Source organism: Tachysurus vachellii, chromosome 8 (genome assembly GCF_030014155.1).
Source record: "Tachysurus vachellii isolate PV-2020 chromosome 8, HZAU_Pvac_v1, whole genome shotgun sequence".
Taxonomy (NCBI): domain Eukaryota; kingdom Metazoa; phylum Chordata; class Actinopteri; order Siluriformes; family Bagridae; genus Tachysurus; species Tachysurus vachellii.
In genome coordinates this window covers 8,646,090-8,661,136 of record NC_083467.1, presented here as the reverse complement: position 1 = coordinate 8,661,136, position 15,047 = coordinate 8,646,090, and the positions used below count along the sequence as shown (strand labels likewise).

The 15,047-nt window shown below is 34.7% G+C and overlaps 2 protein-coding genes across 6 annotated transcripts in view; both read left to right on the top strand.

Annotated features, from left to right (window-relative positions):
- Positions 1–1,578: 1,578 nt before the first annotated feature.
- Positions 1,579–3,730, top strand: cfap97d2 (CFAP97 domain containing 2). The gene is made up of 5 exons (XM_060877181.1): positions 1,579–1,674; positions 1,856–1,936; positions 3,147–3,265; positions 3,393–3,578; positions 3,721–3,730. Exons 1-5 carry the CDS (start codon positions 1,579–1,581, stop codon positions 3,728–3,730), a joined length of 492 nt encoding a protein of 163 aa, XP_060733164.1.
- Positions 3,731–4,529: 799 nt separating this feature from the next.
- pikfyve (phosphoinositide kinase, FYVE finger containing) overlaps positions 4,530–15,047 on the top strand; it is a 31,926-nt gene continuing 21,408 nt past the window's right edge. For 2 of the 5 annotated variants that reach the window (XM_060876087.1, XM_060876085.1), the window contains exons 1-6: positions 5,593–5,747; positions 7,493–7,683; positions 8,363–8,401; positions 8,615–8,773; positions 13,140–13,249; positions 14,411–14,582. In XM_060876087.1, the coding sequence (XP_060732070.1) occupies positions 5,704–5,747; positions 7,493–7,683; positions 8,363–8,401; positions 8,615–8,773; positions 13,140–13,249; positions 14,411–14,582 (715 nt within the window). In that variant the 5' untranslated portion in view covers positions 5,593–5,703. Of the gene's footprint in view, positions 4,705–5,592; positions 5,748–7,492; positions 7,684–8,362; positions 8,402–8,614; positions 8,774–13,139; positions 13,250–14,410; positions 14,583–15,047 lie in introns of those variants that run through there. The other 3 variants (XM_060876089.1, XM_060876086.1, XM_060876088.1) reach the window with 2 other exon arrangements.

Here is a 15,047-nt window from a genome sequence, read left to right as displayed (position 1 = left end):
TTTCTTATAAAGTGTATTGTATTTCCTGTAATAAAATAAACTAGATCATACCGCATTCCGATAAACTAGATCATACCACATATGATCCCAAGTGAGTTCATCCAAACTAAAACAAAAATCTATAAATCTATGCATGATAGAAAAGATTAATAGTTTAAAATTTGTAAGAATTATGATAGAATTATTGTGTTGTGGCCATAAATCCTGATTCTTCTGATTCTTTCATGGATTTCATCAAATTATTGAAAATTACAGTGTGAATCAAAACATAATGATTAAGTGATTAAGACACAATACTACAATGTTGTTCCCGAGGTGCTCATAATCCTGTAATATAATGTAATGTTCTTGTATGTGTAATAATCCAATCCAACCAAAAGGCGGCGGTGTTGCTATACTGTTTTTCATTACATTTCAGTAACCACTCTCGTCATACAGTGAGAAATCTAAATAACCTAAACATGATCAAAACGAACATGAACTAATAATCTCTTAATCCTGACGGTGTAATCAAACACGAGGTATTACATACAAGCATTGTATGCGTTTCTGTTTATTTTAGTCCCTCTGGTAATAACAATAGTGACTAGGAAACTGTCTCCATGGCTTATAATCCTCATTAGCAATACATACACACATACACGTTATGTTAAAGCTTGTCTAAACTATAATCAGAAGTAAATATGTTCTGTGTAGCCATGAGGATCATGCTGATGATGATGATGGTGATGATGATGGTGATGATGATGATGATGATGATGATGATGATGGATGTTGTAGTTGCAGAGCATTCCATGTCCCTCAGGAACTAGTCTTAAATAACAATGCTCCACTGAATTTATGTCTTTGCAACGGTCCAATGAATTTATATAAAGCAGCATCCTATCAAGCAGAGCTTTATGCTGAATTTAACTAATGTAGGAGTACAGTCATTCTCGAAACCAAAGATGAACAGTAAAATGTGACTCACCATCAGCTACATCTTACTCCAAATCTGTCCGTCTAGGTGTATCAGATGCTTCCAGAGACACAAGTGCAATGAGAGTAAATCACCACTCTCTCTGTCCTTGGAAAGAGGGGGTATGAGAAATCATGTGTGCACCTAAAAACAGAACTAACCCAAAAACTCAGGCTTAAGATGCCAAACCACTCCGTGTGATATATCAAGGCCAGGTACTTGTGTTCTATTTTGTTCACGTTAACTTTGTCTCCTCACTTGTTCTGCCTTCTAGGGTACTTTGGTCTAATTCACTTTCAGGACACTGAAAATTCAGATTGGACCATTAACTAGGACAAGCTTTATATGGATAAGAGTGCTGGAGTTTTGGAAATTTTTAACTTTAGTTTCAAACATTTAATCTGAACATATCACATAGAAACTACAGCTAGTGTTTATATATAGTCTGTAAAAAAATGAATATGTAGTAGTTCATTGTGTCAGAGACAACATGTAGCTTCTCTGTGACTGTCATGACAACATCCACTTGACACACGACTCAAACCAGACTACACTAAAGTCTGTGTTCAATAGGAGCTGTGTTTGTTTCCACTGCTGGAGCTTTGAGGCAAACAATAACCATGCAGCATAAATCTCACCAACCCCTGCAGCCCTGTGCCAGCAAATACCTGCAGTTCAGGTGGGATAAGAGTGGCTATGACATACACAAGAAAAAGGTGAGATGCTCAGGGGTAAATGGAATATATATTTTGTTCAGTGGTAAATGTGATATTTATTTCCTTTATAGTTTGGCAATAAAAAAGCTGAATAGTTGTTTTTTTTCTAAGAAAAGAAAAAAATGAGTACATGTGTTGCTTCTACAGACTACACATGTCATGAATTTTGTTACTTTTCAAGGTTCAGTCTGCGAAGGCCACAGTTAACACAACTCCACCTAAGATCTATAATCACATTCTTCTGAAAAGGAAAAAGAAAATGGTAATAAATAATGAATTTACAATCCTGACTAATTTTCTTTAAATGTATTTTGCTAAAAAAAATTAATTTATATCTAAAATATCTGATAATAGAATCTGCCTGTGTGTGTGTGTGTGTGTGTGTGTGTGTGTGTGTGTGTGTGTGTGTGTGTGTGTGTGTACGAATATATATACAGTGGTGGCACAGTGGGTATTATGATAAATTACCCCTAGATATGAAAATGTGTGTGTGTGTGTGTGTGTGTGTGTGTGTGTGTGTGTGTGTGTGTGTGTGTGTGTGTGTGTGTGTAAGCATGGTGGCCTTCACTGGACCAGCACCTTGCACCCACTGTTCCCAGATAAGCTCCAGATATTCTTTTCCAATACAGATTTTCTGCTATAATTTCATCTTAGTAAAAAAAATGATACATTTAGATAAATATTGGCTATTACATAAAGATTGTCAATCAAGCTATAATGATTCAGCAGGTAGCAGTAATAAGAATTGGCCAGTGTCCAGTTTTCATGCATTTATTCCATGATTACACTTGTGTGAGGGTCTAACTTTATAATTCTTATCATCCATATGGTTGGATCACCTTTTAATAACAACAGGCATGCTCAACCATGGTCCTAGAAATATACCAGCCTGTGGATTTTATGGCCAAGCTAACACACTGAACTATCTTTTATTTTTTATTTCTCTCTCTCTCTCTCTCTCTCTCGCTATATATATATATATATATATATATATATATATATATTTATATATATATTGATAGATTTATGTATAGATAGATAGATAGATAGATAGATAGATATATAGATATATCTCTCTCGATCTTTTCTCCCTGACACTAATTAATACTTTTCTTAGTAGTATCAGGTAGAATAGAGTAGAGTAAACCAGAGCAACGGGGATGAATAAGACATCATTCATATCACATATCACAATAAACTCACAACATACCTCAAATATATAAAGCAAGAAAAAAAATACATATAAATAACTCTCCATGTTATTTACAGACTAGGATTTCTGTACAGATCAATTGTATAAAATATATTACATGTATAGCCCAGTGTTAGGACTGATCATTTTCAAAATGTGCATCTACATAGGTACATTTACCAACCTTTCCCTGACAACTTCAGTGCTTCACTGATTATTTCATTAAACCACAATAATTAATAATTAATAATTAATTTTAATTAATGCTCTACTCCACTAGATGGAGGAAGAACGACTTTCAACGATTCAAAGAGACAATCGGATGCTACTGGATAAAATATCCCACATCAAGCAAACCTCTGGTCAGATTGATTGTAGAAATGAGTATGTGAATAAAAGGTAAGCATTTTATAATGCTGGTATTTAAACTTAAACTGCTGATCTTCACTAACACAGAAAAGCTGAGTTAACACTGCTTCTGTGATCAATTCAAATAAAGCACATATCTTTTCTTCCTCAAATTCAGGCTTGACACAGACAAAAGACAAGAAGCTCTGCTTGAAATTGTGAAAGATAATAAGATAATTCTTCGACATTTATCACAGTGCACACCGTACTACAGTGTACAGGTGTGGAACGAACAGTGGATAAAAACACTTGATCTAATGAAGAGCATTGGACGATTCCCACCATTAAGCCATGCTCAGATAAGGTATGAGGTATAAATAGACTCTGTGTTATCTGAAAGTCAATTCACCTAAAGGTGTCATCATTGGACTTTAGGAAGTTTTAAATCATTTATTTTCCAAATGCAGGTCATGCACTAGTTCATGTGCTTTCTCTTCTCTTTACAGAGACCTGTAGATGTTTTACCACAGAAGACCATGATATTTTCGAAAGAGGAAGCAAACGAAGAACATATGACATAACAGTGAAAGTGGAAAGCGAAGAAAAACAAGACAAGCTGAGGCTCAAAAAATAAATATATATATATACATGAAACATGAAATGATAATGATTAGAATGTAGCTTATGAACACACCTACGATACATAGCTCTAGGCTTAGTAGAATATTAGTGAGGTTGAACTGCAACAATAATGCAAGGCAAAATTGTTTAAGGGTTAATATTGTTTTTATGAAGAATATTTCTCAGAATCAGAATCAAATTGAGAAATTGCTTTATTGCCAAGTATGTTTGTTTTAGTGTTATATATTTCCAGTACACAGAGACAGCACACAAAAATTGAGTACAAAATTGAAAAATACATAGATTGTATGTACCGTTGTGCTATAGATGACAGAATAGAATAGAATAATAATATAGAATGGAATAGAATGAAATGGCAATTACTATTTAATGAATTAATTAATATTTTGTAATAGTTTTTTTTTGTTGTTTCTCTAAAGATCACAAAAGTGTCTATAACACTTCTAATAAACAGCATTTGAGTCATTGAGATATATATAAATATATAAATATATATATATATATATATATATATATTTTTTTTTTTTTTTTTTTAAGAAAAAATCATATGCAATGTATCTTAATCAACAAGCCCACTTTCATTAAAATGTTTGCCTTGTGTACATGGCAAGTTTGTTTGTTTAAATAGATGAGTAATGTCTTGTCTCGTGATAAAAACAATGATCGAGTACCATGTGATCGATTACATCTGTCTGCTCAGATGAGACTCCAGTTCCTGGCTAGCTAGCAGGCTAAAGCTATTGATCATGTGAAGTGGATTAAAAATGTTGTATTGTGCCGATCAAGGACCTGTGTTTTATCCCAGTTCGGATGGTATAGAGATGCTGTAGAAAACAGCAACAAAACAGGTAAGAAGGGGTTATTTTTGTCAAAGTTGGCCAGTGATATTCTAAGTGATCTGATTTTAGGCGGCTAGCAGGCAGGTATTTTATTAGCTGTAGCACAAACGTTATTTATATTATGGTCTGGTTCAAAGTCTTTAAAATAAACGCGGTTATAATTGTAATCATTATAATATAGATAACCAGGTTGACTGGTTTAACTGACACTAAGGTTATCTCCATAGCGACACAGAATAGAAATCATAATATTAGCATCTCTATGTTTGTTAGCATTCATGTGTTTTGATGGTTTATAATCATATATTTGATGGTCTTAGTGTGAGAGTGATATCGCTGTCGTGTTTACAGCGTTGTACAGGAGAAATAACGTCGTGTAGGTTCACAGCCTGTTCTGCATGACTGCCTTTATATGTAGGTGAAAAAAATATCTGCTGTAGATGTGTAATACCGGCTTTAGATACTAGGGCTGAAGATCTAGGGCTGAACATTATATATATATATATATATATATATATATATATATATATATATATATATATATATATATATGTTCAGCCCTAGCACTAACACTATAGATCTTCTATATAGATTCTATATATATATATATATATATATATATATAAAATCTATATAGAAGATCTAGGGCTGAATATAGGCTAATAAAAACAAACAAACAAAAAAGTCAAGTGTGTGTATGTGTATATATATATATATATATATATATATATATATATATATATATATATATATATATATATATATATATAAACGAAAGAATTGTGTAATATAAGCAAGTGGGTTGAAGGAAGCAAGGGTTTGGTCTGTGATGCCTGCTTTTGCTGAGCTCTGATGGTGCCGTGGCCCTTGATCACATGACCTGGTGAGTTGTGTGAAAGCAGTTGTGCACTTTGTGCTGATCTGGAGCCGGAGACACACCATACTAATGATGTCTGATGTCTCACCATACTTATTCTAAGGGTTTTTAGTTTTAAATGATCTATCGATATGACCTGTTCACTGAGACTTCAGTCAGTGGCCTTTATTAAGCGGTAAGATTTACGACATACTTTGCAAGTCTATGCACATTTTAGCCATTTAGCTTTGAGCAGCAGGAGCGACCCGTTATTAGTTTGGGTGATTTGACGTGTGAAGAAAATTAATTAATTAATTAATTAAACTGACTCATTAACCAGAAAACAACCTGTTATCCGTGACATTAAGTATATAATTACCAAATTTGTACGTTGCTAGTCATGTATCTGCATAACGGATGCAACCCGGAAGTTTAACTCTGATAAAAAGTTACTGTTATAAACCCGTTACTGTCTGTAAAGAAAAATGTCTTGTTCTTTTTTTTTTTATTGTGTTCGTTTCCAAATGTTGTTCTTCAGCTTCATCCAAGTTCACATTTTCGTTTTTTTTTAATCTCTAGTTTAGTTAGTCGGTGTAATTTGGACTTGGTTAGGAAAACATTAAGCTTTTCACGTTATGTAATCCATGTGAAATTCCACAACGCATCGTTTTCCTCGTTAGTGTTTGTTTACAGGTGTTTTCTGTCGTCCTCTGCGCTCTATTCGCACTAATGGGCTTTTTTTTAAAACCCCGAAATAATGATTTAATCCCGTATTTCTCAAAAAAGAAAAATGGCTAAGGTAAAAAATAACTATGGTGCAATTTTTCCTAAGGTACTTGGTGAAGAAATGAACAGGACGTATGTCAGAGTTTGAGTCTCTTTCCTCTCAAAGTTTCTTCCTCTACCATTAAAGGGAGTTTTTCCTCCCCACAGTCACCTGAGTCACCTCAGACTTGCTCATTGGGGATAAATACAAACACAATTAAATATCTCTAATATTAATATTAAGTTTTGTATTTATTTATCTTTATATTATTCTTTATAAGAACCTTTTGTTCTATATTTATGTTCTGTAAAGCTGCTTTGAGCTTTACAGAACATAAATGTTGATTGTAAATGTTGATTGTAAAAAGCGCCATACAAATAAATTTGAATTGAATTTAATCGAACTTCCTTCTTTTTTTTTTTTTTTACACTACTGTTTGCCAAACATTAAATCCATATGCATAGCTCTTTATCTATCATTTTGTTGCATTTTAATGAAGGATATGATCACATGACTGGGGACGGTTATGTATAATGGTTGTTCTGTACACAGGCTTCAGCAGAAAAATAATCTTTGGTTCACATGTAAAGTTTAGCCCTATACTAGGTGTAGTTTTGCTCTTTTTGTTGGAGGTTTTGTTATGTACTTCTTCAGATAAATAAAAAAACACTTACATTAAATACATTTAATAAAACAGACAATATTCATACCACACCACAGAGACTGGTTCTAAGGTGCACTCATTACAGGGTTTATGTAGAATTCACAGTTTATGTAGTACTTCACATTCTTGGTTTGATGAGGGTTTTATACTACATGAAGATGTTAAGCAAAATCCTTTATCTGGTTTGAATGTGTTAGTAGTTTTTCTTTCTTTCTTGTTAAAATGTTATTAGACTGCATGGCAACAGTATAACAGATGTGACTGTGTTGTTGGTCATTTGACAGCAAGATGTTCAGAGTTGGTCTGTGTAAAGAAGTTTGTGCCATTTCAAGTTAAGCAATCAAACTTGGAATAATAAATAAAGAGATAAGTAGAAGTGGAATTACGTGAGAACAAGTGTTTGTTACAAGACAGTAAACAGCAAACACTGTGTTCCTTATTTGAGCCTGGCATGTGAATGTGGTTTATCACCAGCAGAAGTTACAACTTTCTGTGTTATTTTGACTAACAGGGGCAGCGATATGGCTGCTGATGACAAGTCCACATCGTCCTCGTCCACGCTGGACTGGAACTCTGAGCCACCCCTGTCGCCCACCAGCCCCTCCCATCTGACTCACTTTAAACCCCTTACCCCGGATCAGGATGAGCCCCCTCTGCGTTCAGCCTACAGCTCCTTAGTCAGCCTCTTCCGCTTCAACAAAGGTGATTGATAGTGGTTTCAAAAACCTAACTGGAAACCTTTGCCCCTGCTAACAGCTGGATCAGAGAGTTTCAAATACTAAATGTACTCTTTAAGGGACTGTATCGTATCCAAAGATAACTATAATTATGTTTACGTAATATAACGTGATAAACATGAAGTTTGACAATGTTTAGAGCCCTTTCACTTTTCACAAATGTATCCCAAATCTGGGACTTTTTAAATCTTAGATAATTGCAGTGCCATTGCCAAGAGTTTAAAGTCATGTGATGTTGGAGCAGTTCCCAGTGGGAATTTCATACACAGTCATGCGTTTCTACAACCTTACTCCAAGCTTTATATCTTCTTCTTGGCAAGTAATATTAGAGCAGGGCTGTAAAAGGGCCTGTCAGGGCAAAATAATGTTGGTGAATATTAATTTCTTGGCAAGGGTTTAATAAATGAATAACTTATAAATGAATAAATTTAAAGAACTGAAATTAACTATTTATGCTTAAAACTAGCTATGCTTAACTGGATAAAATAAAGTTTGTAAATGACAGTGTTGTATATAATTTCATCAACATTTCCTGAATATTACAATGATTTGCAATCGTTTAAAAAAATAAAAAACTTAAACCAGGAGGTAATGTAATAAACACAGTGATTAAATATCTAATTTCTGCCTTTTATTCTTTTTAGAAAAGTCAGGTGCAAACATTGCACCAGCAAAAAAGCTTGGTAAGTCTGGCCCTTGTTATACCAAAAAATATTTTAAAAAAAAACGCAAGGATTTTTTTTTTTAATTAATCACAATTCAGGGAAAAGCAGATTTGGCAACAGTTGGTTGCAATTCCACTGAAAACAGCTAACCACCCCATCAGCATAGTGATGTGTTTCTGTGGCTCGGGCTGAATTTCAATCTTCTCGTTTCCCAACTGCTGTTGCACACAGAGGAAGGTCGACAACCTTCGGCAGCTGAGAAACCAGAGTCTGTTGCGCCGTCGCCGCAGGGGGAGCGCCGTAGTTGGGCCAGTTCCTCACTGTCCACACACAGCTCTGGGACACACAGGAAGCACTCAGACCTGGTCAGGAGAACATCTACAGCCTCAGGTAAAACACATGCTTCTACACGTTATTAATCGACTGTGAATTAGTTGTGATGCTGCAGTTGTCTTCCTTCAGACACTCGACTAACTTGACCTGCAATATTTATATTATATAAAATACTTATATAAGTATTTAGATTTTTTTTCTATGATTAATTATTGCAGTATAATAAAATTAACGCAAAATCCAGTAAACTGATAAGAGCTTGCAAATTTTCAAAATTATCACAGATACAGTGGGCTCTGTATACACATACACGGGCTCTGTACTAAAAGAAAAAAATACTAAAAAGTTTGAAATGATACTGTAAATCTTTCAAACAAATTTATATGTGAATCTTTAATCTTAGTAAAATTTCTATGTAATTATTTAGTGAGAAAATGACGCATGGTGAGCATCTACCACCACTGTGTGGTCACTCACTCTGTATCTGTTACTAAATGGGGTTGATGATGTTTTCAACAATGAAGTAATATCACTTCTTGACCTTCATCACTTTTTAAAGCTAATTTCCTTATTATGTGGTGGCATTTGAAATGTTTCTGATTCAGTTTCTCCAACATGGATTTTTAACATGTTTAAAAGCAGGTAACACAAGTCTCAGTTAAAAGCCACTGAATAACATTTAAATTAAAACTGAGACAATTTCCAAAGTCTGTAATATCTACAGATTAAAAGAGGTTTCATATACTCCTCAGCTAAAAATATAGATTTTATTATAGGATAAATGTCTGGCTTTTAGAATGCTGCTAAATTGTAATAAGTGTGAAATTTAATGTGAATGGTAACCTCTCCCGGCACAGAGCAGGAGTCAAGTGACATTAATGGAGTAGCGTGAGCATCCTCTTCTGTGTGAATGAAAGGATGATGACAGATGAGAACTTTTGTTAGAATCATTTCTTCTGTTCATTCTTCCAATATTAACTCGTCTCTACTACCCTAGCTCTACTTACACATCCAAATCGGCATTCTCACACATGAATGCCATTAAAACGAGTAATTACACGTCCCTCACAGTCTGCAGTCTGCACCACTGTACACTCCCTGACAAAAGTCTTGTCGCCTATCCAAGTTGTAGGAACAACAAATAATAACTTGACTTCTAGATAATCGTTTGGAATCAGAAGTGGCTTATATGAAAGGCAAAGGCCTCTAGATTAAGCTCATTTTACCAAAATAAAATCTTATCATACCTATCATGTAAGATGAAGGAGGAGGCATTGAAGATGAAACCAAAGAATCTTGATGAACTCTGTCAGTCCTGGAAGAATGCTTTCTTTGCCATTCCAGATGACTTTATTAAAGTTATTTGAGCCATTGCAGAGACGTATGGATGCAGTCCTCCAAGCTCATGCGAGTCATACACAATATTAATTATTTTTTCCCCTGCACCATGACTTTGTTTTGTACTGTACATTATTTCTGTTAAGTGACAAGACTTTTGTCTAAGCAAAGTCTGACCTTTCGGTCCTAATTCAATAATTAAAAATCAAAGCATGATAAGATTTTATTTTGGTAAAATAAGCTTAATCTAGAAACCTTTGCCTTTCATATAAGCCACTTCTGATTTCAAATGATCAACTATAAGTCAAGTTATTATTTGTTGTTCCTACAACTTGGATAGGTGACAAGACATTTGTCAGGGAGTGTATGTATACTGCACTGACAACATATACACCAGATTTCACTGCTCTTGTGAAATCTAAAAACTGTCATCACTCTCATTAGAAGGCAGCCGAAATGTTAGGCAATTATCGAGATGGCTGCTGTAGTTTAAATAGGCATACTAAAATAATTTTATGAAACAATGGTCTTTTCCTTATTGTGAACATTTTTTTTGTTATGTGCACTTAAGTTTCCCTTAAATGAGAGATCCTAAATGAGTGCGATATATCTCTGATTTACCTATTTGGATGCAGAAAAAAGCCTACTTGGCCGTCTTACAATGCACTGGTGTCAGGAAAAGCTAATAAAATATCCCTGTGATAGAATATAAATAGTTCTATAACTACAGTGCTCTCTTGGCTTTTGTTGTAATTGTTATATTTAGTTAGTCTTGGTCCTGTCAACTGTGCCAACATCTTTGAGGAAGCCAAAAAGCACTGTTCTCAATAATACTTTGAACAAAATAAGTGTTTTTAGCTTTTAGACATGACAGTAGATTATTGATTTTTAATAGTTTAACGTCCTTAAATTGGATTAAGATGTCATAAAATATGTTTTCTGTATGGTTTTATTTCCCAGATTTTAGCTCAGCACTTGTTATATATTTAGATATTTATTTATGTATGTACATATGTACTTATATACTTACAGTGTTTGTGTGCGCACAAGCATTTCTAGAACCTTCTATCAAATTCGACTTGAATTCACCTCATGGTTTGGAGACCGGTAATATTTAGATAACAAGGTGAACTGAACGAGCTGAGAGTGTTCTAACTGAAAGATTTACGGTAAAACTTCAACATATAAATGGAATTTGCCATACAGACATTGTAACCAATATTAAAGTATTCATTTAGACTTACAAAAAAATCCCAAAGAAAATAGCACCCACTTGCTACAGGCAAGTTGCTCTTACTAGTAAGGAGCGAGTCATTATAACCAGTGGGGATTCGGTGGCTTAAACAAATATAGTACAAGATTTACCAGTATAATAAACCTGCCTGCACGTTAGCACTTATATTACACGTTCATTCCACTATACTCAGTTTTAAAACGTGTAAAAAATGTGGAGCTGTTAAACAGAACAATACCTAATCCGGTCAGCAGGTGGCACTGTTGTTAGTATACGACCATTTGAATAATTGTTGTTATTCATTCATTCATTCATTGGAAGAGTTGGTGAGGTAATAATAGTCTCAGGGGGCTAAGACCCTCATCCCTTTCAATCATATCAATATCCTGTGTCAATTAGATCAGGAAGGGTTCTTTTTTTCCCCTCTCAATGTTTCTTCCTCATATCCTCTCAGGGAGCTTTTTTTTCTTGCCACAGTCATTTGCTTACTCTGTTTTAAATATTTCAAAATTCTTAAACCACCTGTTTATTTCCAATTTTGAATAGGAATGAATAAATCCTGTGTTTTCAGTGTGGATTTTTACACTCCACTGTATATATACAGGCTGTTCAAGTCTTACAGTAACATATCTGTTCTTGGCTGGCGTTAGAAGCATACAGGCAACACTGTGGTGTTCTTTTATTGGGTCTTTTCCAGATCAGGGTCTGGAAATCAGATATTTTAGTTTATTTCAAGTTAAGGATAAATCCAATTTATAAAGCTTTGTTCATCTTCTCTTCTGTCCACAGAGGAGTGGGAAGGTGAGGGTCTTTTATTTATTATTATTATTATTATTTTATAACTTTTTTTTTTAATAAGTGTGGCTCTGAAAAGGTTTCATGCTTGAATTCAATCTACATTTGTTTATTAATACTGTTTTGTGTGTGTGTGTGTGTGTGTGTGTGGTTTGAAACTTAACCTTTTATATCAGGGGTGTTCAACTAAACATAAGTCTATTTACATATAATTGTGGTTATGACTATAAATAAGAAGATATGGAACGGTTGTGTTTTTTTGCTTCATGGTAAAACATTAGAATAAGTACATACTTCTCTGTCTGTTCCTTTTTAAACACTGATTTCTTTGGTGATTTCTTTCTTCTGTGATTCATCACTGCACTGATCAGTCCTGAGAATAATCAATAATCTCCTAATATTGTTGATGAAAACTCTCTTGTTTCAGATCAAATATCTCTGGCTCTGATGTCTTGATTTAATTAAATACCGTCAAAAAATGTTTACATAAATCTTGTGATTGAATAAACTGCAAGAGAGGATCTGTTGAAACTGCACTTGTTTTCATTTACCAACTCTGTTAAAGTATTTTTCTACTCACTTCGCTTGAGACACTGCGTCGGGTCTGTATCCGGACCACGGCTCACCAGTTGAATGCCCCTGTTCTACAGCATGTCACATTTTAATCACATAGTAGTATTTTTTTGTTTGTTTTTTGTTTTAATGATCATTTAGCTATTGTCGGCTGAACACTTTCTGAGACACGCAACAGCTGGATTAAAACATCACATTCTTTTTTACTGTTTTATTTTTATTGGTTGTGTTTTTGTTTTTTTTAAACATGGTTTACGTTTGCTGTGACAACTCTAAGAACAATTCACAATAGCTGTCATTGTTTTTTACTCAGGGCTTCCATCAGATCATGAGTTGGTATGTGACCATTTTTTTGAAAGAGGTGAATGAGACCGATTGAATTGGCTTGTACGCATGAGCAGTGTGAATATTCTGAATTGCATGTTTATTGATATTTTCTTACATTTTGCACAGCACTAATATCTCATGTACGTTTGTTTCTAGAGGGACGGCGAAAGTCAGAGACTCCACTTGGGGGCCATGACCCTCGAACAGCAGTCCAACTTCGTACTGCTCTGAAGAGACTGAAAGAGATCATGGAGGGAAAGAGCCAGGTATGAATAATATGTAGTTTTAGGTAGTTTTAGAACAAGCACGCACTTCTTTTCTTCAAGAGGTCAAGCGGAGTTATGTGGATGTGCTGAAAGAGGACATGAACTTAATTGGTGCGAGAGTAGAGTTAGGTGGAAACAGATGATTCGGTGTGGCGCCCCCTAACGGGAAAAGCTGAAAGTTGAAGCAGAAGCACTGGCAGATTTCCTCGTATGGCAATATTAGACAAGATTAGAATTAACAATAGATTCACATTTGATGTTAAATATGATTAGAAACAGTGAATGCATGTTCTTCATGGCATGGAATCCCCAAGATGTTGGAAACATTCTTTTGAGATATTGGTCCATGTTGAGGTGCATCACACAATTTCTGCAGATTTTTCAGGAGCACTTTCATGCAGTGAATCTCCCGTTCTACAACATCCCAAACATGATCTTCTGGATTCCGGTCTGGTGACTCCAAAGGTCACTGAAGAACACTGAGACCATGTTGACACAGCTTTTATTTTGTGACAAAATGCATTATCATGCTGGTTTTATATATATATATATATATATATATATATATATATATATATATATATATATATATATACACAGTCAATATACACGTTACATGTTAAATTTTGACACCCCATTAAATATTCAGTTCTTTATTAAGAAAGGTCAACATGTCAATTTCTGGTCTAATTTTAATTTGAACATGTAGATGAAAGTGATGTTCAATTTTTCACTTATTCAACTAAAGAAATCAACAAAAATGAGGATTTGAGGAACTGAGGAAAAAGTTGCTACACCCTGTGCACTAATAGCTATTGTTTCCCCCTTTGACTGAAATTACCTCAGTGAACCATTTTTGTAGCCATCTACAGGTTCTGACATTAACTGGAAGAACGTTTCCACCACTCTTTAATGCAGAATTGTTTTAGCGGTGTGATGTTTAAGGGTTTTCTTGTCTGTTTCAAATCACCACACAGGATCTCAATAGGATTTTGATCTTTGCTTTGACTTCACCATTCCAGAATTCAATTTTTTTTTTTGGTGGATTTACTGGTATGTTTTTGTCATGTTGCAAGGTCCAGTTCCACTTCAGCTTCAATTTTGTGTGTGTGTTTGTTTGTGTGTAAATTGCTTTGATTTTAAGTGCATTTCTGTTTACAGGACAGCGATCTGAAGCAGTACTGGATGCCGGACAGCCAGTGTAAAGAGTGCTACGACTGCAACGAGAAGTTTACTACATTCCGTCGTCGGCACCACTGTCGACTCTGTGGCCAGATATTCTGTAGCCGCTGCTGCAACCAGGAGATCCCTGGCAAATTCATGGGATACACAGGTAAGCTGTTAGGAACACAATGCACAGCTCTGTTCTGTCAGAACTGAGTCTTATTTTCACATTCAGCCTCCCTCACTTTTTCACAACTTGTACCTACTTACACAGTTCGTAGTGCTCATATAAGATCTTATGTCAGATATCACATTATGACATTATTTTTGTAAGCATTTGATCACTCGGATGTTTTGGCAATGCTAATATCTCACAGAAGAGTCCACTCCAATCAGAGTTATGCACCCTGTGAAACTTTTCACTGACAACATTCTCTCAGATGCCGTTTAACAATCAGTTTAAATCCACGTCTTGTACATTTTATGGCCATCATGGCTGCCGAGTGGACAGACTAGATAATATTTTTTGTGCTTTTGAGAACTTCTTTCAGTATCATTAGATATTAGTTGGGATGTTAATCACAATTACTTAAATATTTTGTGGAAACTACAGACAAGTTTTTATTTCCTTGTA